Source organism: Protomyctophum parallelum (assembly GCF_964188405.1).
Source record: "Protomyctophum parallelum genome assembly, chromosome: 23".
Lineage (NCBI taxonomy): Eukaryota > Metazoa > Chordata > Actinopteri > Myctophiformes > Myctophidae > Protomyctophum > Protomyctophum parallelum.
The window spans coordinates 9,607,321-9,634,628 of NC_139715.1; the positions used below are offsets into that span (position 1 = coordinate 9,607,321).

The 27,308-nt window shown below is 41.9% G+C and overlaps 2 protein-coding genes across 4 annotated transcripts; one reads left to right on the plus strand and one right to left on the minus strand.

Annotated features, from left to right (window-relative positions):
- Nucleotides 1–207: 207 nt before the first annotated feature.
- Nucleotides 208–1,680, minus strand: LOC310853879 (EF-hand domain-containing protein 1-like; the record flags this gene model as incomplete). Its single annotated transcript, XM_083758353.1, has 1 exon — nt 208–1,680. One exon carries the CDS (start codon nt 1,678–1,680, stop codon nt 208–210), a length of 1,473 nt encoding a protein of 490 aa, XP_083614479.1.
- Nucleotides 1,681–6,274: 4,594 nt separating this feature from the next.
- Nucleotides 6,275–27,017, plus strand: LOC310854256 (uncharacterized protein). 3 transcript variants are annotated; one of them, XM_083758830.1, is made up of 18 exons: nt 6,275–6,424; nt 9,591–10,034; nt 11,741–11,881; nt 12,632–12,715; nt 12,925–13,044; nt 13,805–13,867; nt 15,681–15,759; nt 15,914–16,136; nt 17,188–18,925; nt 19,026–19,193; nt 19,727–19,897; nt 20,300–20,473; nt 20,844–21,017; nt 21,379–21,552; nt 21,980–22,153; nt 24,020–24,187; nt 25,571–25,617; nt 25,985–27,017. In XM_083758830.1, exons 2-18 carry the CDS (start codon nt 9,622–9,624, stop codon nt 26,521–26,523), a joined length of 4,650 nt encoding a protein of 1,549 aa, XP_083614956.1. In that variant the 5' UTR covers nt 6,275–6,424; nt 9,591–9,621; the 3' UTR covers nt 26,524–27,017. The 3 variants fall into 3 exon arrangements, with proteins under 3 accessions (XP_083614956.1, XP_083614957.1, XP_083614958.1); XM_083758831.1 differs by having other exon boundaries at nt 9,611–10,034; XM_083758832.1 differs by lacking the exon at nt 19,727–19,897.
- Nucleotides 27,018–27,308: the final 291 nt, after the last annotated feature.

The following is a 27,308-nucleotide window of genomic DNA, read 5'->3' on the forward strand; positions in this document are numbered from 1 at the left end:
CACAATACACAGAGAGATTCATGTCCATCAGCAGCACTGTTGAAATGCCTCAAATCCCATCTTTGAAGTGCCCTTAAATGTTGGAATAGTCGTCTCCACACCTCTCCTTCTCCACTAGTCTTGTCTATTCTATTACATGCACAAACTCAGGAGTCAGGAGAAGGGAACATTCAGAATTGTCCGAGGGGTGACAGTGGCATCGCTGCATCACGGTGAAAGCTGTGGTACGTCGTCGTCGTCACAACAACCCTCTCCGGTTTCAGACGCCTCTTTGTCCGTAATCATGCCACCCAGCTTCCTCCGCAGGGACTCCAGGGTCTCGGGGGGGACCTGGTCCGCGATGGACTCCATGTACTTCAGCACGTAGAGGTCGGCGTCCTCCAGGATGAAGCGGTTTCCGAAGACGTCCACGGTGGATCCGATGGCAAAGTCGTGCGGCGTGTAGTACACAGGGTACTCCACGGAGCTGCCATGCTTGGGGACGCGCGTCTTGCTCAGGAACATGCCGCCGACGATCCCGCGGATGGGCCGCTCGTAGATGTTGATCGTGTCGTTGGCCAGGAAGTAAGACAGGATGAAGAAACGACCCTCGTCGTTGACATTCTTGGAGTCCAGCCTGGCGACGTAGCGCAGCTCTTTCTTGTCCATGTCCATCATCTTAACGTAGTCCTTTTTGGGGCGCTTCGGAAACAGAGGATTTACGCAGTTCTCGTAAGTGTCCTCGAGTGAGCCAAAACCATTGTAGCGAGGCATCTCCCTCGACAAGTCACTCACCTTCTTCTGTGGCATCTCCTTGGGCCTTAGGGTAATGCTTGGGTGTTTCTTCTCATAGAAGCCTTTGGTGAAGTCGTCACATGTGTACAGTGTGAAGGTACGGCCCAGGATCTCCACCTTCTCCCCGACCTTGAAGTCTCTGGGAGAGAAATATTCAATCACTTCCCGTTTGGTGACTTCCAGCACACAGCTAGGGAAAGAATTTTTAACTTCCTTGGCGAGCCTCTGCCTCTTCAGCAGGACAGGGAAGGGGTCTCGGCCGTTGTTTGGCTCGTGGACCTCCAGGATCTCCACGCTGTCGTCTGCGAGGTAATACTGAATGGTCACGGGCCTGGCTTCAGTCGGAACGTCACTGCAGTCCCACGTGGCAAAGAAACGCAATACCTTGCGGTCTAGCGTGAGGAACTGCTTCAATCGGTCAAAGTCTGGTGGTGTGGTAAAGCAGCGGTCGGGTTGGAGACGATGTGTGATGTAAGGATCTATCGGAGTTTGCTCTGGGTCGTTCAAAACAATGCCTTTGCTCTCCATGAAGTTCCGTGTGAATAGGTCACAGTGAGTGATGCGATATTTGACCCCGTACACCGTTATTTCACAGGCTATGTTCAGGTCGTTCCAGTGGTAGAAATCGCCCCATTCGTTCTTGGGCAGACGCTGGCGTTTGGTCAACTTGCCCTGACACAGTCCCGAGTTCTCCACCTGTGGCTCGATGATGTACATGGTATCATCCTCCAGATAGTAGTAAATGACTACAGGCCGCACACGGTAGCTCTCCTGCTGCGAGTGCTTCACTTCCTCATAGATGTAGGCATAGAAACGCAGAATCTTCTTGTCCAAGGCCACATAATTCGGCTGCCATGGGGTGTTTGCTGAAAACAGCATATTGCTGGTTTCGGTATTTTTAGACATGGCTGCTTTTACGGTATCTCAGTTACAACCACGTTAATTAAGTTCCTAAAACATCAAAAAGAGATGAGGTCAAAATGCAAAAGTATATAGGGACAGAAGACCTCGCTCTGTCTTTTATCCTCTGGACTGAGGAACTTTGCTGACGTCATTGTGTCTAGCACATGCGTGTGACGTCACCATCATACCCAGAAGTTATGCAGGAACTGGTTGCATTAAACAACATTAAACTCACTCACACCCGATTTGCTATACTTTAAGCATGCACATACCCCCTATAGTGGGTATGTGCTGTCACTATAAGCATTTCCCAGTGATTCCCAATGGGCAGTGGTGTAAAGTAACTAAGTACATATACTCAAGTACATGCTTAATTAGTCATCTCATAGGCTACCATTTAAAATGTTTGTTTAAAGTCAAACGCTGGTTTGTTATTTAGCAGGTAGTGATTCTCAACCCCGCTTCTTAGCCTATACTTCTGGCATAAAATGAAACAAATAAAACATGGCTGTGAGAGAACAATTCTATGCTGTTTAGTTGATTCACTTCAGATAGTCATTTGATTAATGTGAGTTATGTGCTAGCTAGGACACTGACTGAACAGCTGCATACTTTCACTTTTAGTTGTGCCGGAGGATTATTTCTGGGAAATGGCCTGATCTGCTGCAAGCTATAGGCTACCACCCAACTCCAGAGGGGAGCAATTAGAAGTGCAGCAAACAAACATGTTTATCCATGTAGTTCACAATGAGTTAGCTATGTTAATATTACAGGATAGCAGATAACAACCATTATAATGTACATGCTAAGATCTTTTTCTTGAAGACTCTTGATATCTTAGACAGTCAAAACTTTGTTCACTTTCAAACACCACACGATATATAATATTCCATCTCCTATTTCACATTATGTGGAAGTCCTAAATGTGAAAAGCAGACGGCAAAGAAAACAAGTTATCACATGCTGAGAAATGCAAAATAATTAGAGGGACAGACTGAGGAATCTGAGGAATTTTGTGGGCTTTCCACAGCCAAGTGTATTGAGTATAGAAAATGATGCCAGTGACACACTTTATCCCTTGGCATGAAACATGGCTCCTTTCTTATGTTTGGTACTGGAATATTTTGTGAATCCCAATCTCTACAAAAATCACACCCGTGTGAAGTTTGTGTCTCATGGGAGGCCTGTGGGCAGTTCAGAAACCCACCCACCAGTGACATCACATTGTGTTAAAAGGCCCCCGGGCCGCCAGTTGCCCATGTATTTTCTACATGGGCATGGGCATGGCATGGGCATGTATTTTCTACATGATATTATTCGTATCCTATCTTGTCAGTACTTGCGTGTAGGTATTTATTTATTTATTGGGTGACATGAATGTTTGCCAAAGGCTGTTTGCCAAAAGCTATTCCATCTACTGTGTGTACCAAATATTTGCATGCTTGTCTGACATAATTGCAGGCAGCTGTGGCAGGGCTTGTGTTGTTTATTTAGCGCGTTCAGTTTAGATGAGGCCGTGGATGCACAGTATGAAATAGCTGGAGTCAGATCAGTAGCTACTCTACTATACATACTACAAACTAAAAACCAACAGGCTTTCTATTCATCTTTTTCTGGGGGGGGGATAAACAATTACCTTAAGAACAGATATACAATTAGTGTAATATCACTTATGCTGATATCTTGTTTAGACGACCAGACTTTTAAACCCATTTTTCAGTCATTTTTTGAGTGGTGCACTGTTGAGCAGCCTAAACACACACACACACACACACACACACACACACGATCATCATCATTTTTCGACCGCGGTCGAGATCATGGATTTCACAATGCCACGCCAGACTTTCAGGTCCTCCATTGACGTTTTTAAATCCAGACTTAAAACGCTGTTTTACTCCCAAGCATTCGATTGCCTGTGACCCTGTTTGTGTTTTTAAACAGTATATTGATTGATTTTTTTTATATAGTTTGCTTATAATTGTGCTTTCATTGTCTGTAATTGTCTTTTGCTGTGTTCTCTCTATCTGTGGTGTTGATGAAATGTCTGTACAGCACTTTGGTACAATGAAAATTGTTGTGCTTTATAAATTAAGGTGATTTGATTTGATTCATTGCCATCCCCAGGTTCCTGCTTACTGATGCATGTGGCCCTAGCGATGACATCAGGGAACGACAGTTTTCTACCTCTGGTCTGCTTTGAGGCAGGACTCCAGAGAAGAAGGGAAGATATAACCTCATTGTCAGCTCTGTAGCAGAGGCCGGAAAACTGAGTTTGTGTTTGGCTGCGCAACAGTGACAAACCAACGAGAAGCTATTTTCGTGCAAGCCAGCCATGGGGACAGACCCAGGGACACACATAGCCGTCTATAGGAGTGGTTGCACCACTCAGAAACAAATAAAATAAGAATTAAAACAGTACACGATAAGCTTGGAAATGCTATTCTAAACAGGTGGGTTTTCAGTGCAGTTTTGAAGGCGGGAGGGAGGGAGCATCCCTGATGTTTGGGGAGTGCATTCCAGAGGGCAGGGGTAACATTGATAACATTGTAGTGCATGTGCTTGCTTGACTTGGAAGACCGTTTTCAAATCAGATGCTAGCTTGAGCAAAACTGGTTCTCAGTTTGTGGTGGCAGTTTAGTTTCCCTGCCAAGTTTGTGATAGTCAAACAAACAATATGCCCTGTGTGGCCATGCTCGGGTGTGGCCCAGGTGAAAGAGAAAGGACCACTGGCAAGGTGGCTCTTTTATAGTGATTGGAGGCACTGGCCAGCTGCCTCCAATCCTTGATTGCCATCACTCTCCAACCAGGTCCCATCACACTGAAAGACAGATTACTATTAGTAAAGCACACACAAACCCTGACATAGCTGGCCCTGGGGCCGTCACACTCCCCCCTTCAAGACAGGGTCCCAACAGGAACCCTGGACATAATTACTGCAGTATAACGATTACTGAAAGTATACTTTTAAACATACCAATATACCAATACCAATAGACCTACTTTCAAATAGCCCAGAACCCAACCTCCCTCTAGCCCCTGCTCACATCTATAGGCTATTAAGCCGTAACCCACACCCCTCTCAGCAACAGGTAGGCCTACCTTTGAAGCAGTTTAAGACAGTGGTGAAAACACAGCAAAAAATAAAATCATGAACAAGAACTAGTCATGGCTTTGGTCAAGGCAAATGTAAACTTTATCTAGACCTCCAATTTTGACTTTGACTGTGACTTTGTTTGTTTAACACACATGTGTTAAACAAACAAAGTCACAGTCACAAAGTCACAGTTAAAGTCAAAATTGGAGGTCTAGATAAAGTTTACATTTGCCTTGACATAGGCCCTGGGGTCGTCACACAACCATTATCCCAAAATGGCACCGGTCTGCCACTGGTCAGTCCAGACCACTGCAATTTATTGCAACTGCTTGCAAGTTGCTTGCACTTCACACGGGTGTGATTTTTTTTACTCTCTATAGAGCAGGGTGCCTTGATGCAAGTCCAGGGGTGCAGCAGGATACTTTATCACTGTCACTTCAGTTTAACCATTTATATCTCACTGGTTCCCAAAGTGGGATCCAGGGACCCCCAGGGGTCCTTGAGGGAGTTCGATGATAGAGCTAAATGATATAGGAATAGTGAACTTACTTACTTACGCCTGACACCCTTTCCAGGGTATAGGCCGTCGACAAGGGACCTCCAGAGTTCTCGGTCACTGGCGTTCTTTTCTATCTGCGACCAGGTGCCTCCCAGCCTCTTGGTGTCTGCCTGGAGGTCCCTCCGCCAGGTGTTTTTGGGCCGACCTCTGTTTCTCTTCCCCTGGGGGTTCCATGTCAGAGCCTGTCTGGTCGTGTTTGACACTGGCTTATGTAGTGTGTGCCCGATCCATCTCCATCTTCTTCGTCCGATTTCATCTGCTGCTGGGAGTTGTTTGGTCTTCGTCCATAGGTCTATATTGCTGATCTTGTCTGGCCAGTGTATTTTCAGGATTCTTCTGAGACATTTATTGATGAAGGTTTGCACTTTATTTGTTGTGGTCTTTGTTGTTCTCCATGTCTCTGCCCCATAAAGCAGGACTGATTTTACATTAGAGTTAAATATTCTTATTTTTGTTTGTTGTTGTATCTCTCTAGAGCTCCAGATGTTTTTGAGAAGTAGGAATGCTGTTCTTGCCTTCAGGAATAGTGAAGGAGTAGTGAAAACAGTAGATCTGAAAGCCTGAAACAAGGTGTGAAGTGACGCATTGTGAGCTTGTATACAGATCTGCTATTTTCATTAGTTCATTGGGTCCCGGGCAAACGTCTAATTTCTCTTTTGCATTGTGAGCTTGTAGATCGGCTATTTTCTGAAGATTTTTACATTTTATACATTTGAAAAGTTGAAACTTCACGTTCTGCACAATGAGTACTTTCTACTTTTGGTACTTTAAGTAGCCTATACATTTTGATATCAATACTTTTACTCCAGTAAATGTTTTATTCCGTAACAAATGTGAGTAACTTTTCCACCACTTACAGATGAGTGTCACAACAGGAACAATACACTAATGTAACCTGACACTGTTTTCAGAGCAGACTGACGATGCACAGATGTTTTGGAGAGAAATAAGGACGTGACCACTCCCTCATCAAGTCACATGCACACTCTGTCTGGACCGATGAAGGTGAAGAAACGTTGTCTTCTTTTACAGTGTCTCTCACGCTCTGCACATGGATCAGCTTTGACTTGATCTGCGTGTGAATTCACCAGGTAAGGATCCTAAAAGGGGATGTTTTATGACATGTTTGTGTGGCATTACATTGTATATTATCAATTTATGAATTCTATACTGATACTACTCAAATCCTGCACATTTGATGCAGGCCTTGCAGGGTAACATTTTTAATCATATTAAAGTGTAATGTGCTACAATAGGAACATGGTGATATGATAGATAGATAGATAGATAGAAATGGTGTGTTATTTCATGTTTACCAGTGTATAGCACAAATGTATATGATATTCATTTGCGACAAGATTGTTGCAGTGTTTTAAAAATGTGTAGTATGTTTTTGACGTGTAGGTCAAAATGTACAGCAATGTTCAGAAACATTTATTTTGTATGCTTTATGTGCAGTGATTGTCAAATAGAATAAATAGGCCTAAATAGATTGTTTTCCAAAATAAAACATTACATCCATTCCTATAAACATGTGATGTCACAATGTATCATTGGTGTAAAGCAGGGCTACCCACACTTTTTGATTTGAGAGCTAATTTAAAAAATGACCAGGAACCAGATCTATACCCACAGAAAAAAATATTGTACCATTGCTGAAAATAGTTTAAATATTTACCCGAGGGGGCTTTGGCATAGCGCCGCTGATGTTACGTAATAAGACAAATGCACTTGGAATGGGAAACTTTCTTCGTTTTTTGTATTTAATTTGTAATGCTACCAACGTTTGTGCACAGCAACACTCTTGGAAACATTATTGCATTGTGGGTTTGAGCTGACAGGCTGATATACAGTATATGTATTTTTTATATTTAAATTTGGTATTCTTTTTTGGGGGCACGGTGGCACAGTCGGTAGTGCTGTTGCCTCACAGCTGGAAGGTCCTGGGTTCGATTCCCGCTGGGGAAACGAAAGAGCCCCTCTGTGTGGAGTTTGCATGTTCTCCCCATGTCCCCTATAGGGTAGGTACCCTCACAAAAGACATGCAGTAATCCTGGTCTCTAAACTGCCTCCCTCTGGCCAGCCAGGGGGAGGCAGTGGAGGGGAACGGAACTGGTCGGAATAACGTGCTCCTTCCACGCGCTATGTCCGGCCGGGGAAACTCTCCCCTGTCAGGTGAAAAGAAGCAGCTTTAAACCTGTGAAATGGGTACATTCTGAATGTACCCATTTCACAGGTTTAAAATCTTTTGAAAATAGCATACAGTACATAACTTTAAGTACATTTAGATAGCAATCCTTTTTTCCTTTTTACTCAAGTCAATTAGTAATTACGAACTTTTACTTGTAACAAAGTATTGCTAATTTATATTACAGTATTGATACTTTAAAAAAATCACACCTGTGTGAAGTGAGGGGTGCTAATATATTAAAGTTTAACTCATGTTGCTATATATGATTAGGTGATGTAAAACAAACGGTGTCAAAACAAACAATTAAATTATCTTTATTGTCAATGGCATTTAATGTTTGTGTTAAGATTATCTAAATTTTCCCTTCATTGTCAATGGCGTTTTTAAAACAAACATTAAACAAACATTAAACCTGTATATAGGAGCCCTCAAAAAAAAAAGAGAGAAAGAAAAGGAAAAAAGTGGGTACTTTTTCCCCACCACTGCACTTTGTTCAACTTGTAGGCTAGTATTTATGTGCATCTCATGAGTCCAGGATTGCACACAGGTCAGACCGATCATTTGATCCTTAGTGGATGCAAACAACATCAATAAAGACAATAGGACAAAGTTTAACACAGTGTTAACAGTAGATTAACAATCAGCATTCCATTCATGATGAGTCATGCATAAAGTCTCTGTCTGACAGCTTGGATGAATATGATACTGTGGTGGAAAAGGTTTTACTTAAGTAAAAGTATCAATACTGCAATATAGAAATACTCTGTTACCAGGTAAAAGTCTGTAGGTAATTTAAAAAAAAACTTGAGAAATAGTCAAAAAAGGATTGGCTTCAAAATGTACTTAAAGTGCCAAAAGTACTCACTGTGCAGAATATCCCATTTAAAGTTTTCAAATGTATAATACTCTTTTGAAAATTGCAGATCTACAAGCTCACCATGTGCTGCGATGCGACGCATTGTGAGCTTGTAGATCAGCTATTTTCAAATGGACGAGACTGGGGTATGGGACTATAGTTAGTTGTTGTACACACATAACCCTGTTCTGCCTGGTGCCTGTATCTTTCTCATTCAATGCGGATATTGTGCACCATCTAGTGGACTCATAATTGTAGTGCAGTAAAAGTAGCCTACAATATAATTGATACTGAGATATAGTGGAATAGATGTAAAAGTACCCCATTGAGACTTTTACTTAAGTAAAAAGTGTGAATTATTTTTCCACCACTGGTAAAGGTGAATGAATGACACCAAGAGACTTTGCCACAGCAGGAGACCAAGCCACAGATACACATGCACACACTCATGTGGGAGCCATTGAACACTGGAACCAACAGCCCAATGAAGATAGCTGGAAGACACATTAACCAAATAGACTTGTGGGTCAACTGAAAACAGAGAGAAAGGACACTATTTAAGTCCATGTGGTTATATTCCATTATCAGTACCATACTGATATAAATATTTCTTTGGCTGAAGTCCATGTGGTTATATTCCCTTATCAGTACCATACAGATTTTTTGGTTGCCATAGTTATAGTCCACATATAATCAATATGCCGATGTAACATCTCGATCATTAAATCAAATAGTTCCTGTCTCAATGTGTTACTTTCAACATGTACTTGCTTTCAATCAATTTGTCATTCTATAAATGCATGTAAATTAATATTTGATTATTCATTTACAAAAACAAAAAAACTGTGGACTGTAATGGGAATTTTAGAATGCCAACTACAGTGCCAGATATATGCATTATTGTGTATTTATCTTCCTTCCATTAAGTCTCTTTGCTCACCAATGTGCTCAGTCTATATAATTCATGCAGCTGTCAATCCAACAGCTGACTTGACTCCTCCACACTGTCAGCAAAGGTATACTTTTGTGTGTGGCCCTTATGTTTAGCGCAGATCCGTATATGGATATTCAGAGTGGCATCTCTGTTAGGACAAGACTATATGGACTGTCTGAGAATGGGGTTGAGGAGGCTTGCGCCCGGATGGAATGATGGAAGGGCTGATGGAATAAATTCTCAACACTTCACTTTGTCATTCCTTCATCTTTGCAGGATTATTTAATCGACAACAGAACCCACTCTGATGGAGAGAGAGGAGGGGGCCCCAGCGTCTGAACCCACTCTGATGGAGAGAGAGGAGGGGGCCCCAGCGTCTGAACCCACTCTGATGGAGAGAGAGGAGGGGGCCCCAGTGTCTGAACCCACTCTGATGGAGGGAGAGGAGGGGGCCCCAGCGTCTGAACCCACTCTGATGGAGAGAGAGGAGGGGGCCCCAGCGTCTGAACCCACTCTGATGGAGAGAGAGGAGGGGGCCCCAGTGTCTGAACCCACTCTGATGGAGAGAGAGGAGGGGGCCCCAGCGTCTGAACCCACTCTGATGGAGGGAGAGGAGGGGGCCCCAGCGTCTGAACCCACTCTGATGGAGAGAGAGGAGGGGGCCCCAGCGTCTGAACCCACTCTGTCTGAAGAACATGAGGGCCACGCCCAAGCAGAGAGGTAAGGATGAACATCTAGATTTACAGTGGTCTTCAAGAGGGGGTCCTCAGAGTTACTACAGGGGGTTTGCCAAATCTCTGTGATTTTGAACCCCAACATCCCTATTCTGGGGAGAACTTTAGCAGATCTACAAGCTCACAAGATCTACAAGTTGTGAGCTTGTAAGGGTTTCTCAAAGTGGGTTCCGTGACGCAAAACCAGGGGGTGCCTCAGCATACTTTGATAATATTTCAAATTTTCAATTGATCAATATCAATTCAGTGAAAAGTTAAATCTAACTTTTGGGAAACGGACCTGATCAAGTTGCACAGCACAGTAAGCACTGTACTTTTTCAACTGTACACCAAGTCTCTTCACCAAAAATAACCGATCTTCAAGCTCACAACTTCTAGATCGGCTATTTTTAGTGAATGTTCCCCCCAGAATAGGAACGCTAGTGGCTTTAAGTGGTTAAAAGTATAAAAGTTATTTTCAAACTCTCATAATGATATGGATATTCTCTCGAGTTTTACTCAAGACACATAATACATGAGAGACATGGGTTTCAGATCTGGACATGAGGAAGAGAAAAAACACACAGTATGCTCTGCGCAAAGTTTTGAAAACAGCTAAAAGGGAATATGCCAACGGTGTTGAAGCCCATTTCTTCACCAACAACAGCCAAAACCTATGGGAGGGTTTGAGAACCCTCACTGACTTTAAACCCACTCCCTCCACAAAAGACAATGATTTATCCCCCTCACTTCCCGACGAGTTAAACCATGTTTACTACAGATTTGAGGAGCAGAGGAAATCAGCCCCTCCACCTCAACAACCACTGGCAACAACAGCCCCCACTCGTCCCCTCCCCTCCCCCCAGCAAGCTCCCGGGGTCCCGAACAATGGATCTGCAGTTAGTTCACACCTCAGTGCTGGAATTGTGTTGTGGAACATAACCTACTGTGAAGCTGTTCACAAAAAGTTGACCTAACTTTGCTACTACAGGGAAACATGTTACTATTGTTTTTACACTTTGATTGCTCTTTCTTGCACTCTTTTCTTTATTCTTGTTTGCTGTGCTTGCTGTGGTTTTGTTGTTTTGAATGTTATGCTATCTATGCTGCTGCTGTAAGGAAGCCAAAACAAAAATAAGTTTTACTCTTATGTACCTGTAAGATTTAACAATAAAGTACAACCTTGAACACTGTATCTTAGGGTGAAAGATTTACATATTTGACATAAATGCAAGGTGCTGTAAAGTAAATGTAATTCAGGGGTGCCGTAGATGAAAAGGGTCATTTACAGGGGAGCCCTGGACCAAAAAAGAAGCCTGATTTATAGATTGCACTATACTAAACAACATTTTCCCCCTCAATTTGCCACTCACTTTATGCATGCACATACCCCCAGTCTATACTTAGTTGCATACCCATGTCGTGATCAACAAACTCACAATTAACGCGTCACAAATGTGACGCGTTAATTGTAGATTACGTTGTGAGCTTGTAGATCTGCTATTTGTGTGTAAATAAATCAGGCTTTAGGCGTTTCCCATACCACATCATCAAAAACAGTTTGTTTGTCCTTCCTAACCCTACTGCTTTCACATATGCTCGTAACACCTGCTTCTAAAGTCTGTCATTTATCACCTTGCACACTTACTTGTTGACATATTGTCATGCTTTAGTCAGATGTTTTAATTGTTATTCCGCCCCTAAAAACTAAAGCTGCGTGGTGCCAGTGGGCCGAGTGGGTACAAGGATCGGCAGCCTCATCAAGCAGCTCAACCTCACCTCCACGACCGAGAAGAGGGCAGAGGAAACGGCAAACACCACGTCTGGTGAAAAGGCCTCTCGTCCCTCAAGTTGGTTAGTCGGTCGTTTAAAGCTGTAACTTTCCTCTTCTACTAGTGTTGATTTTGACATTGGCATTTTACTCATCTCACTGAAATCTTAGGCTTAGTATTAGTCTAGTTTTAGTCGACTAAATATCATAAGATTTTAGTCATTTTTTACTAAAATGTATTTTGGCGGGCCCTATATGGCGGCGTAATGGCTGATTTTAGTCCTGATTACATGCCGAATATCGCCGATCTACAAGCTCACAACCTTGTGTGATGTCTGATGTCACAGGAAGCAACAATCACATGCATATAATAGACAGTCGGCCCGTATAAAAGAAATGGGAAGAAGAAGGTATAGGTGACTCCCGCTCCGTGATCACTGAGAGAGGGACTCCATGTAACCAATACCAATGTAATGTTTCTTACCAATAAATTGACCCGAAGGAAGATGAACCGCCTGGACCTTCCAGCCTTTCTTCAGCACAGACCTTGGATTTCACCACATCAGGAAATGTATATAAAGAAAAAGCGTTTAATCACTTTCATTTAAACTTTAAACCTTAAATTCCTTTAAAATATGTAGACATACAAGCTTCTAGATTAGCTATTTTCTCTACTTTGGTAGGACACTGTTGTATCATTTATGATGTGCTATGTCGACTGTACAAACTTTTAATTTGTAGTCGAGTGACGGGACGGGACTGTAGATTCCACATAGAACTGTACGGTTCAATGAAAAATAAAGTAAATAGTGTTTATCTTCTCTTTGCACCAGGGTTCAACAGAAGAGTCCAGAGTCTCCTGCGCCCAGCTGTGACTCCATGAAGAGTGACGATGAACAGTACTCTACTGATCAGAGGTAAAAATGTTGATTTAGCCTCGTGATTGTGTGTGTGCGCACGGGTGCCTGCCTTTTTTAATGTCAATTTAGATGAATGTCTCAATTTAAATTAACATTAAGACTGTTCACCCCCATGCTAGCTGCAAAAAAAAAATGTCAAATAAATCGTGGGATAAACAAAAAAAGAAAGTGTTCCAAATGTTTCATGTTGGATTTCATCCTGTCAGGGTCCATCAGGAGAAACCAGAGTCTCCTGTAGCCTCTAGCGTCCCCATGGAGAGTGACCAGTCCTCGTGTGACCGTACAGAGGTCAACAATGAACCTGAGGCTACTACTGCTGAGGAAAGGTCTGAATTTGAAAGAGAAGAGAGCTAAACTAACACTAACAGGGCACCTCAATGTAAAATTGGCTATTTTGTCCAAAATGTAAACATGATTAGAACTTGCTTCAACAAAGGTCTAATATTTCTACAATTGCTAGAAAACCTGTATGTCCATGTTGTACCATGTATATATTCACATCATTGTATACTTTACATTACTTAAGACCATTTTTCAAATAGGCCTATTCTATTTTTTCAACATTTTGGATTTTCTTTTACATTGAGGTGCCCAGATGTCCCTAGTGCCCACCTATCCTGGCTGTATCCAAACGAACAGGAAACTATTAGAATGGGAAACTATTGAACTATGACCCACAACTTAAGTGTTAATTTGCACACATGCGTGCACGCGTCATAAGTGGGGGCGGGGGGTTGTATTGTTCTCACATTTATAAATGTATTGTCGCTGTCGGGGCGGAAATTAACCTCTTATCTCCACATTTTAGCTTTTTATTTGTCTCCTGTTAAGATGCCTTACTTTGTCATACCACAGCGTCACACAAAACAAAAGTAACAAAAAAGAAAGACAAATCTACAGATATTTCTTTTTAATTTAAATCCTGAAAAGCTTTGGACATGTTTCCACCCGTTAGCAACGTTATGTTGGCGTTAACCAAATGTGGGCTTGCAGTGAACTGAGTTTGGCTCTCACTCTGACTCTGTGTGTGTGTGTGTGTGTGCGTGTGCGCGTGTGTGTGTGTGTGTGCGCGTGCGTGCGTGCCAGCAGTCAGTTAAAGAGAAGCATGGCAAAGCGGTGGGGAAAATCTAATCGTCTTCAGCAAAGAAGGTAAATAACCTTTTCATCCAAAGCACTCCCGAATGGCATTGTTACTTTATAGAACTTTACATTTATGTCATATTAACGACATGTAATCAATGTAAATCTTTCCCCATAAGATACAGTATGTCACGTGTCACAAGGAAAACTTGAGAGAATAGGTTTCCATTATGACGGGTTTTTTTTTTATTGATTGAAATATTTATTAACAGTTTGTAGAATTTACAGTACATTTTAAGCACAAACTCAATACAAAGACTGTCAACTGTGAGTGGACGACCCAATTAAGCATTACACTTGTTTACAACAGGGTCCACATTGTTCAATTCATCAAAACATTTAAAGACATACAACCATTTAGAGACATACAAATAGACATTTCTATGTAGCTAAAGAACAGAACAGGAATTCATCATATGGGAAGCAAAAAAGGGAAAATATACAAGCACTGGGAAAATATACAATATACAGTGAGGGAAATGGGGTGGGGGGGTGGGGGGGATTCAGATTTTACAGAGGCCAGTTTCGAATTGCAGCCATCCGTAGGTGCCCTTTGAGAGCGGTTTTGAAGGAGTCAAGGGATTCACATGTCTTAATGACTGTTGGTAGGGCGTTCCACATTTTGGTGGCATAGGAGCGAAAAGAATTTAGTCCCTTGTTTGTGCCGAATCTGGGTTGTACATGGTTTGTTGCACTCCCTCTGGTGTTGTGGGTGTGGACTTTGTTTACATTAAGGAAGTATTTAGACAGGTACATGGGTATCTTGGTGGTGTATCGAATCTTGTGGACCAGACCCATTGCAAGATGCTGTTGAAAATAACTTCATACATTTCAGATTTAAAACATCCTATATTAGGCAAAAATGTCAAATTTTCCTTACGCTTTAAGTATCATGTGACATGTCAAACTAGGGGGTTTTCATGATTCTGAATCCATTCCAAGCATTCATTTTGCACAAAAAAACACTCGTCCTTGGGCTAAAAACGGCCATAGCCGTCTTGACAACTGTGAAACGCCGGGACAACGCTCCACACGTCCCAAACTCTTCTCCCTTCTGGCTCCAAAACTGTGGAATGCACTTCCCATTGCAGTCAGAACTGCAGCATCACTCCCAATCTTCCGCCGTAGTCTGAAAACCCACCTTTTCAGACTCCATCATGGCCCATAGCACTTATCCTACCCCCTTAGATAGCATTTCGGTAGACTTAGATAGCATTTGATAGACTTATAGCATGTTATGTAGACAGCACTATAATTGCGTTGTATATAGTCATAGCACGCCATAGTACATATGTATAACATAGTAGTATAGATATATAGTTTATATGTATAGTCTCATAATATAGATATTCCACTGTTACTTTCTTAGCTTACGCATGTTTCATGATAAATGCTTTTATGTGATGTATTCCCATGCTTTTTTGTTCCTGCTTAATGTAAATCGCTCTGGATTAAGAGCGTCTGCTAAATGCCTAAATTGTAAATTGTAAATTGTGATGAAGTCAGCACAAATGTGATGAGGTCAGCACATTTTGGGCAAGTGGCTATGGCTGTTTTTAGCCCAAGGAGTGTTTTTGTGCAAAACTAATGCAAAATCATGAAAACCCCCTAGTTTGACATGTCACATGCTACTTAAAGCATAAGGAAAGTTTGACATTTTTGCCTTTATAGGATGTCAATGGTAGGGTCACATATAAATCCCTATAAAAACATTGCTCAATACTGACAGCTGGTCAGCAAGTGGATTTATGAATGCATGTATATAGACAATATTTTGGCCAATAAAAAAAGACTATATACCAAATGCGATGTTTCCCCACAGAAACCACCAAGAGAGCTCCCAGGATCACAGTGGTCAGTCTTCTCAGGAGCAACAAACAGACCTGGCATCCATATTTAAGGCGAGTCAGTGTAAAACAACACCTTTTCTACATTTTCTACCACAGAGTACAAATTAAATGAAAAATGGTTAGTTGTTCGGAATAGACACAATATCAAAAATGTACTTTTGAATCCAGGATTATCGAAATGTAACTTTATCATTTTGCATTTCAGCTGCTGGAGGAGAATCTCGGCGAGTTCTTGAAGGACGACCTGGAGCGGATCCAAAAGGTTCTTACGACGGATTTCCCAGAATGCTTAGAGTGTTTGAGGGAGGAGGAGTCGGTGGATGGTGAGGAGGAGCAGAGGAGGAGATTCAGAGAGGCAGTTCTGGAGATCACACAGTGCTTCCTGAGGAGTCTGAGGCAGGATGACCTGGCTGACAATCTGGAGAGCAGTAAGACAGTCTTTATTCACTACTACTTGTTTACTTAAGTAAAAGTATCAATATGGCAATGTAGAAATACTCTGTTACAAGTAAAAGTTCGGAATTAGAAATTGATTTGAGTAAAAGTCAAAATTATCACTATCAAAAATGTCTTAACGTCCTAAAAGTAGAAAGTACTCATCATTATGCAGAATGTCCCATTTCACTGTTTTATTCATTATAATTGTATGACAATCTTTTGAAAATAGCAGATCTACAAGCTCACAATGCATCCCATCACGGCGCATTGTGAGCTTGTGGATCGACTATTTTCAAATGGCCGAAATGTATATAGGATCTGAAGTGGTTAATGTACATTTTGTAATAATAATCAAAATCTACAAAGTAACTCGTAAACAAAAGTTTTCAAATAATCGTAGTGGATGTGGATGTAGTGGAATCAAGGTAAGTACTAGTACTTAAGTACAGTACTTGAGTAAATGTAGGCCTACTTATTATTTTACACCACTGAGGAGAACAGTAAAACCTTCTGTAACCTTCTCTGAAGGAGACTATCTCTCCACATCGACGTTGCTCGTAAGCGATGTTGATCAAGTAAAACCAGTGCAATCACGCACACCTGGGCCTTATATACCCGTGCGTAGTCTTTCCAATGTCCAGTACTGTACTTTTACTTCTACTCCACTACATTTCAGAGGCAAATATTGTACTACACTACAGTACATTTATTCGAAAACCTTAGTTACTACTTCACTTTGTAGATTTGGATTATTATTACAAAACATATATTAACCACAGCCCTATACTGTATATATATTTTGGCCATTTGAAAATAGCCGATCTACAAGCTCACAATTTAATAACATTTGAAAAGTTAAAAACTGGAAATGGGACATTCTGCATAATGAGTACTTTGTACTTTTGGTACTTTAAGTACATTTTCATGCCAATACTTTTGTACTTTTACTTAAGTAAAACATTTTAGTACTTTTTCCAACACTGCTCAATGCTCATTTGAGGACCACATTTACCATAACATTGGTGTCCTCTGTTCATTTAGAAACTCTCGCTCCTGTGTGGCAGCAACAACTCAAGTCTATTCTGATGAAGAAGTTTCAGTACAACTCGACACTTCTGAACGAGCACTTCACCGAGCCCCACATCGCAGAGGTCAGGACTAGAGAGGCCAATAATGAGCCTGAAGTCAAACAGATTGAGACGGCGTCCAGCAAGGAGACTGGTCTGGTCAGGACACCATCCAGAACAGAAACAACAATGAAATTAGATGACGTCTATACACCTTTACCTGGACAAGATAGAATCAGAACAGTGTTGATGAAGGGAGATGCTGGCATGGGTAAAACAGCCCTAACTCAGAAGTACGCTTCGGACTGGGCAGAAGGCAAAACCAAACCGAATATGCACTTCATGTTTCCATTCACTTTCCAAGAGCTGAATTTGATGAAGGACAAGAAGTTCAGCTTGGTGCAACTCCTTCGTCACTCTTTTGGTGAAATCGAGGCAGCAGGAATCTGCACTTTAAAGGGGGCCCGAGTTGCTTTCAGCTTTGATGGGTTAGATGAATGTAGGCTTCCTCTTGATTTCCAGAACAATGAGATTTGGACTGATGTTACGAAGCCAACCTCAGTGGATGTTCTCCTTACAAACCTCATTCAGGGAAACCTCCTTCCCTCTGCTTTCATCTGGATAACTACACGGCCTGCAGCTGCCAATCGGATACCCTCGCAGTATGTTGACAGGGTGACAGAGGTGAAAGGATTCACTGAATCCCAGATGGAGGAGTACTTCATGAAGAGTTGCAGTGATGAAAAGAAGGCCAAGGCAATCATCGCACACATCAAAACATCACGAAGCCTCCAGACCATGTGTCAGTTTCCACTCTTCTGTTGCATCACTGCTGGAGTCCTGGAGAACATGTTGAGAACAGCAGAGAAAGGAGTGCTGCCAAAGAACCAGACTGAGATGTTCATCCACTTCATTGCGTTTCAGTGTGATACAGACAATAGCCAGGGCATTCTGTCTCTGGGAAGACTGGCTTTTGAACAGCTGCATAAGGGCAACCGGATCTTCAGTGAAGCAGACCTGACAGAGTGTGGCATTGATATCAGAGATACATCAGTGTACTCAGGAGTGTTGACACAGATCTTTAAAGAGGAGCGTGGGTCGGAGAACAGGGTGTTCTTCTTTGTACATCTGAGCATTCAGGAGTTTCTGGCTGCGCTTTATGTCTTCCTCCAATTCGTCAACACTGGTGTCAACCTTCTCTCAGATCCACAGGCACCCAAGCGGTCCAAGTCAAAAAACCCTACGATAAATCAGCTCTACAAGAGTGCTGTAGACAAGGCCTTACAGAGTCCAAATGGACACCTGAACGTCTTCCTTCGTTTCCTGCTCGGTCTCTCGTCCGTCAATCAGACATTCCTACCAAGACTACTGGAACGTACAGAAAGTATCCCAGAGAAGTCACAGACCAATCAGGAAACGGTTGAGTACATCAAGAAAAAGATCAGAGACAACCCCACTATAGAAAGAAGTATCAATCTGTTCCACTGCCTGAATGAGATGAATGATCACTCTCTGGAGAAGGAGATCCAACAGTACCTGAGGCTGGGAAGTCTTTCCACCAACAAACTTTCTCCCTCTCAGTGGTCGGCTCTCGTCTTCATGTTGCTGACATCAGGAGAGGAGCTGGACGTATTTGATCTGAAGAAATACTCTGCTTCCGAAGAGGCTCTTCTGAAGCTGCTGCCAGTTGTTGAAGCCTCCAATACAGCTCTGTAGGTCAACTGATAACTGGATACTTGTATTATATTAAGTCATCTTTCTTTTCAGGTTAGAAAATAACATAAATTGATTTTATCGCTATTGTTTCTTCAGGCTGAGCGGCTGTAACCTCTCAAAGAGAAGCTTTGAGGCAATATCATCTATTCTCACCTCCAACTCCTCTAGACTGCGAGAGTTGGACTTGAGTAACACTGATCTGCAGGATTCAGTGCAGCTGCTCTCTGCACTCCGGAGTCCACACTGTAGACTGGAGACACTCAGGTCAGTATTCATGAAACTATACGGGCTGCCTGGGGCGGCACCTGTCAGCGGGGAGTGTTGGGCGGGAGGAGTAGGACGAAGGCTCTACGTCCTCCTGGCGGGGGCTCCTCACTGTCAGTGTCAGGTGAGTCAGTAGGAAACGACAGCAGTGACAAATGTGTGTGGGGAGGAATCAATTGGCAAACAACTACATTTGGAGGAAAAGGGGTAAAAAATGATTTGAAAAAAGAAAGGTATGCATGAAACTGAATTAGATGACCATTCATATCCTGACTTAATACACGTGGAGTTTCCCCTGATGAATTGAGTTATTGTTGTTTTCTGATCTCGTGGGTTGGAGGAAAATCCTGTCAATAACAAATGTAAATAATTTAAAATATGTGAATAGCTTTTCATGCATTATTGCCACTTGCCAGTGGACCTGACACTGTTAACCTCATAACCAGTCTTACTTACTAAGGATAAATCATGAAACTCAGTAAAGTGACCTTGAAAACACAACATGTTTTCTATTTCATTTCTTGTTCTTATAGGCTGAGTGGCTGTAAGCTCTCACAGAAATGGTGTAAGGAGTTTTCATCGGTTCTCAGCTCCATTTCCTCTAGTCTGGTAGAATTGGACCTGAGCAACAACGATCTGCAGGATTCAGAGAACTTGCTCTCTGCGGAACTATTGGGTCCATACTGTAAACTGCGGACTCTCAGGTCAGTATGAACACATACAGTATATCCTGACTCAGATACATACGATTGGGGCGGTGGGAAATCTGAATGGATTTCTATTTGTTAAAGTAAATACATATTTAGGCTATACTTTGATTCCTTTATCATTACCAGAGTATTGGGGACCGCTAGGTGGCCCTCACATCTACAGTAGAGTTCAGGCAGAACTATTTAACAGATAGACATACAAACAAAATTATGGTGTGAAAACAATTCAAATAATTTGATCATTTCAATCGAGTTAATAATCACTAATTGAAACATTTAATATAACATTATATTTGTAAAATGTGCTTTTTTTAAACTAATAACTGTATACATTGAATATTAAATGATGTGGTCTTTTACAGAAAAACATAGATTTTATCACTAATGTTTCTCTAGGCTGAGCGGCTGTAAGCTTTCAGAGAGGTGCTGTAAGGAGTTATCTGCAGTGCTCAGCTCCAGCTCCTCTAGCCTGACAGAATTGGACCTCAGTAACAACGATTTGCAGGATTCCGGCGTACAGCTGCTGTGTGCTGCCCTGGGGAGTCCAAACTGTAGACTGAAGACACTCAGGTCAATATTCTTTAAGCTGTTGAACAGATGAAAAGAGTTAAATCTGATAAATGTACTTTTCTTTTTTCTGGATTTGGTGATGGCTGACAATATTGTAAATAATATGAAATATATTACAAATGTTTGCTCTTAATGCAAGGCAACAGTGTGGACTATAGACCAGTGAAGGATATCATGAATGCGCTCACTCCCACTGAGTCCTCTAATAAAAAGTGAAGCTAAAATTGTGTGCTGACTTCCAGTGAAGCCCTAATAACTAGAAATGTCACGTGATCTTTTTTTTTTTTACAAGAAAATATATATATATAATATATATATATATATAAAATACAAACATTACATTGATCCTGTATCACTAATGTTTCTTCAGGCTGAGTGGCTGCAGCCTCTCGGGGAAATGTTGTAAGGAGTTGTCGTCCGTCCTCAGCTCCAACTCCTCTAGTCTGAGAGAATTGAACCTGGGCTACAATGATTTGCAACAATCAGATGTGACTCTGCTCTTTGATGGACTCGCCAATCCACAAAGTAGACTTGAGACACTCAGGTCAGTATTCCTGAAACGGCTCAAGATTCAAGAGATTGAATTGTCACACTCAATCATACAAGTATGTTTAAAAAATGACTGTTTATGCTAAGCTCATTTTTCCTGGGCTGTGTGCTCCACTTTCTGTCGATTTGATCCAATGAAATCCAATAAAACTGGTCAGATGAACAATGATATCCAATGAAATCGACAGGAAGTGGCGCACACACAGCCCAGGAAAAGTGTGGATAGGATAAGAGACAATAGCAATCGTAAATAATATTAAACATATACAGAAACAGGAAGAACAAAGCTAAAGTGCAAATATCAAGGTTGGCCATTTCCAATTCAGCATCCATTTTCTCCACTAATTTCTCTTCAGGCTGAGTGGCTGTAAGCTTTCAGGGAGTTGCTGTGAGGAGCTATCCGCAGCTCTCAGCTCCAACTCCTCTAGTTTGAGAGAACTAGACCTCAACAACAACGATTTGCAGGATTCTGGAGTGAAATCGCTCTGTGCTGGACTCAGGAGTCCACATTGCAGACTGCAGACTCTCAGGCGAGTATTCCTGTTCAACAGATGAGCAATGGAAAGGCTGTAGTTGTAGGGGGGGCAGGGGGGGGGGGGCATAAGGAGCACAGCTCAAAGACAATTGAAACAGGGAGATAGACCATGGACACAAACAAAGGAATGCTAGGAATTTATTTCGTACCTGGCCTTCACGTGCATCGGCATCAGTTTGTCAGCTTGTAGTTGTGTGCAACAGATGAGAGTACATTAGGTCAATGTAGCAGTGTTCACGTGATGTTATTGACAGTAGTTTGCCAGGGTGTAGCTGAGTGCATCTGATATTACTCAGAAGTTAACGGTGAAAAATATTATTATTATTAAAGACAAGGAATGAATTACATTTAAATGAGCATAAGTGATCACAGAACAAAAGGTATTAACATTGTATTTGTCTATGTCACTAATGTTTCTTCAGACTGAGTGGCTGTGGCCTGTCAGAGGGGTGCTGTAAAGAGTTATCTGCAGTTCTCGTCTCCAACTCCACTAGTTTGAGAGAACTAGATCTCAGCAACAACGATCTGCGCGATCCAGGTGTAAAACTTCTGTGTGGTGGACTGGGGAGTTCACACTGTAGACTGGAGGCACTCAGGTTAGTATTCCTGAACCACAGACGATCATTGAAAAGGCAGAAAATAGCTGTAGTTTGATTGAAAACTTGTTTACATCAGGGTCCTCCATTTTCAATTAATCAGAATTAAGAATAGTTGTCCTTCTTCACTCATGTGAATTTAGGGCAACATTTCCATTATGTTGCGTGACACCACGCACCACCGTGATTCACCATTTTGTCCTCAAAAGACAAACAGACTGAATGGTGGACCCTCTTGTTTCTGTTCAACTGATTTGATCATTTCCCCCTCAGAGGTAATGCTAGAATCATAGAATGATCAGCAATACAATAGTTTTCCTTAACCTTTTCTCTATTTTCTAGTCACTGTGAACTGCTTCCAAATTCCAATGTCCTCTTTTCTCCTCCTTATTGCTTCTGTTGTTAGGAGCATAAAATGCATCTTGATAAAATGAATGACAAATCATACCATTTGGTGTTTGTATAGTTGAAAGTAACTGCTTTATCAACATTACACAAAATTAAGAACAACGTAACACATGACTAATGACAGATATTACATGAGAACATGTCTCATTTACTAACTTTGCAACGTGTAAGAAAACTCTGAAATCTGGAGCTCTTAACTTCTGTTTAGTTTTAGTTTTTAATTTAGAGGCAGTTAAAGATGTACTGTATCACCTATTTGTCACATATCAACTGTTTCAATACAGAGTGGAGGGGCCATGTGAGTTCTCTGTGTTAGACAACTTGATCTTCTCATTCCTGTGCTGTGAATGACAGAAAACTGGCTATTGATCTCTGACAGATAAACACATCATAAGTGCAGGCTATTGTATTTTACAATAAGCATTACTTATGTGTTATATATTATACATTATTGAATAATCCTCCATACTGTCGATGTCGACTAAATCTGTTGACTGTGTGTGTGTGTGTGTGTGTGTGTGTGTGTGTGTGTGTGTGTGTGTGTGTGTGTGTGTGTGTGTGTGTGTGTGTGTGTGTGTGTGTGTGTGTGTGTGTGTGTGTCAGTGTCAGGGTCAGGGTCAGTGCTCAATGTGAGGTCAATCACCAAGACCTGCAGCTGGGTGATTGACCTCACTCAGCTCAGCTGTGAGAAACAAAAGAGTTCCATTGAATGGAATGTCTACTCTGGAGCGTCACACACGCACGCACACACACACACACACACACACACACACACACACACACACACACACACACACACACACACACACACACACACACACACACACACACACACACACACACACACACACACTCATGGTGACAGCATCTTTTTCCTAGCAGAGACGGTATTTAGAATCTATCTATTTTCAAATGTATTGGCGCTTCTTAAACAAAAATAGGATCTCTCATACCAACTGGGAGTTACAGGGGGTCCTCAGCTAAATGATAGTTATGAACCAAATGGACTCTTATGGGTCTGTAACTCTGAGAGTGTACATACTATGGGTATACCAATTTCCCTGTACATTTGTACACTCTTTAGTGAATTAAATTAACTTTGAATTAGCAATATACATTGGGGTCCCAGCGATAGAAATGGGGGACGGTAGCCTAATTCAGGTGAATCTGGGGGTCCTTGAAATGAAAATGGCTGAAAATCACTGCTAGTGCCGTAAAAATATTCTCTTATTTTGGTCCCCGGCATATATTTTTAAATTGGGGTCCGCGGGCTAATGAGTGTCAATTCGGGGGTCCTTGACATGAAAAGGTTCGGGAACCACTGTTGTAGGCTACAAGTGTAATACCAATAATGAATGTCAAAAATCAATTACATATGGGTGCTCTTTAAATTTTGGTGGGTCATTTTTTTCTGCCGTGTGCGTGTGTGTGCGTGCGTGCATGTGCGTGTGTGTGTAGCTTATCAGGCTGTCTCATCTCAGAAGAAGGCTGCGCTTCTCTGGCCTCGGCTCTGAGCTCCAACCCTTCCCATTTAAGAGAGTTGGACCTGAGCTACAATCAATACAATCGAAAAATAGTGAAGATGTTGTCTGATGGACTGAAGGATCTGAAACTCAAGACTCTCAAGTATGCAAAGACTCGTTTACAATGTTTTCTAGTAGGATTAGTGTTGGGGGTTCCAGGCGGTCCCCAGCAAAATTGGTTAAAGCCAAAGGTCCAATGAGATGTCCCGAAAATATCATTATGATACTGTACATCACGTGGTCTCAGTGAAAACTCACGCAACTAGGCACACTGAGCACTGGCTACTAGTCTCAGTGGCCTAGCAGGTTAGACTAGTCATTTGGATGGCAGATTTGCGTTCGTACTGGCTAAATATGGCATTAAAACTGTATTAATTTCTATCGAATATCGTAGTTACAATGCAATTGAGTTGCTGTGTTTTTTTGTTTTTAGGGTAACTCAAACTGTTGCATAATCACAATATCACACTCTAGTCCCACTCCCACGGTCACCTCCGGCCTCTGCATTTCTCGGCGGCTTGAGGTGCCTTAATTGTCCCTGGTCAGATTTCAGGCTCAGCCCCCCGGGGACACCCATAGCGTAGCATAAACAACCTATTTCACATGAACAATGTTGGTAACACTATAGATATTTGAGTGGGAATAACTATTTTATATGCACAGATTAACAAATTCAAAGATATTATCTGTGTAAAGTCACTTTTTAGTGGTTTAGTGGTGCGAGGCTGTGCGAGCGAGTGGAGACATACATCAATAGGCCTACAATAGGGATAAATACAATATGCCCCAGACTGCTGCGTGTACTTGATGTACAGTATCGTAATGATATAATCAGGCAGTGTCATGCCCCCTTAAAACCCCCTTATGGCCAGTGACGTACTTGACGTAATAAATCAATAATATCATCACAATAATGTTAGCCACTTTATCGATGTTTTATAATTTGGCTATTCAAAAATAGCAGATGTACAAGCTCACATAGTATGTTGCGCTGTGTGTGGAAATTGAGTCCTTATGAATCATTACTTGCGCAAGCAGAGCGCGCAAGTAATAGTTTCGCCCGGTCCGTATGCACCGTCCCAGCCAACCCGCCACTTTTGATGCGTATGCAAATAAAACAGCAAATTGTGCCTGATTTGCTGGGACCAGATTACATACATGACCATATTTCTTACGTCATCATTGAGAGCTAGTCATACATATACTATATATATGTAATTTGTCAAATAAAATAGCAAATTGTGCCTGATTTGCTGGGACCAGAGTACATGGTGTGTATATGTATAACTAGCTCTCAATGATGCCGTAAGAAATATGTGGATTAAAGGACCCAATGCCAGAGTGTAATTGGTCTTCGATTGTGACGTAATGACGATATGTTTTAGTGTTGGGAGGATTAAAGGTAATGTTCCTGTGTATACATGTATGTTGTTTTATTATCGAAGACAATATGACAGGCCTGACTTTGTTTTTCGTCCATCCCCAGTGTCAACCATGGTGGAGTTGTGAGGCTGAAATCAGGTTTGAGGAAGTGTAAGTGTGTTTTCCGTTTTATTCATGATTAAATCAAACCATCACGCATGCAGCTGATTACCTGATAAGATCAGATCAGATAAGATGTGTCATAGCAGCAGGGAGAATAAAACATAAGAAAGGTACAGGTACTGTAAGAGAGAAATTGACAGAAATGAAATTACATGTTGGTTGTTTTGCTCGACTGTGAATTGTGTTGATGCGGATGATCGTCTACAATATTTGCAGTTTTTGGTCACATATTCATGTGAAAATAATTAATTCATATTAAATATTGATTGACACAAAATGTATTTGTGGTAGTAGTAGATGTATGTTATATTTGATTGTAAACTGGTTCTGCTTTGTTTCTTCTTCTCTCCATCAGATGCCTGTGAACTCACACTGGACCAAAACACCATAAACAGAAGGCTCTCTCTGTCGGAGAAGAACAGAAAGGTGACCCGTGTGAAGGAAAAGCAGCCGTATCCTGATCATCCAGACAGATTTGATAAGGAACAGGTCATGTGTAGCGAGGGTCTGACTGGACGTTGTTACTGGGAGGTAGAGTGCAGTGGACTTGTCTCAACAGCAGCGACGCACAGAGCAATCAACAGAAGAGATCTGGGTGCCGTCGGTCTGTTTGGAAACAACGACAAGTCCTGGAGTCTGGTGTTCGATGGTATCCATGGCAACAGTTACACTGTCTGTCACAACGGGAAGACTATTGTCCTCCCTGTTCCTCCCTCCTCCTTCTCCAACCGAATAGGAGTGTATCTGGACTGGCCTGCTGGCACTCTGTCCTTCTACAGCGTCGCTGCTGACACACTGACACACCGGTACACCTACCAGTCCACTTTCACTGAACCCCTCTACCCCGGGTTCTGGTTTGGTTCTGTCTCCTCTGTGTCGCTGTGTACGTTATAAAGGTAGCTGCACACCGCACCGACGTCGGCCGCGGAAGGAGTTGGATAGTCTACTGCCGACAACTTCTGCACTGCGCTATCGATGGGTCGGAAGGAACTAGCCGGGCCTTCTTGTCAGATGTCGATCGCCAACCGGACTTGTTTGCTAAGCCGTTGTGCTGAACTTAAATGCTAGTTTGTCTATGCTAGTCTGAGGAACACTCTCACTGCTACCGAAATGACAATTCACGCTGTAGGCCTACAGGATTGCACACGGATGGGAGAAACATTTTCATGAATTGATTGGAAGAGCCACAGATAAAGTTAGGGAAACTAAACTATGATTGATAATTAGAGAGCAATATAGTCAACTAAGTCAAGGAGGGGGATGAGTGATCACTGATCAGGACGGTGAAACTTTTCTCTGATAATTAATTCTGTGTTAAAGCTCTATTGTTGTCATTGCTCTATTGTCATTATTGTCATTTCTTTGTGAATAAATGTTATTTTGTCCAATCTGTGTGGTGGAGTATGGTAATACAATATAATTAACTTAAACAATTGGATTTGTGCACAGCAGGCTGCTGTCAGCAGCCATATTGGAAAGAAATTGTGCCTCACAATGAGACCTTAAGGCTCTATTCCATTTAGCACAGTGGTTCTCAAACTTTTTTAATTTCAATGACACAAATGACTTAGAGAGTGTACAAAATAATGGAACCAAATTTGGTTTCCATTTCCATTTGTATAGTCTCAGAGTTACACACCCATAAGGGCCATGTTTGGAACCCCCTCAAGGAACCACAA

What these genes read in the sequence shown, in the direction of transcription:
- LOC310854256 (XM_083758830.1), top strand. Translation starts at nt 9,622, where the DNA reads ATGGAGAGAGAGGAGGGGGCCCCAGCGTCTGAACCCACTCTGATGGAG. An exon ending in GCCTCTCGTCCCTCAAGTTG is followed by an intron (nt 11,882 to 12,631) that starts GTTAGTCGGTCG and finishes TCTTTGCACCAG; the next exon opens with GGTTCAACAGAAGAGTCCAG. An exon ending in CAGTACTCTACTGATCAGAG is followed by an intron (nt 12,716 to 12,924) that starts GTAAAAATGTTG and finishes TCATCCTGTCAG; the next exon opens with GGTCCATCAGGAGAAACCAG.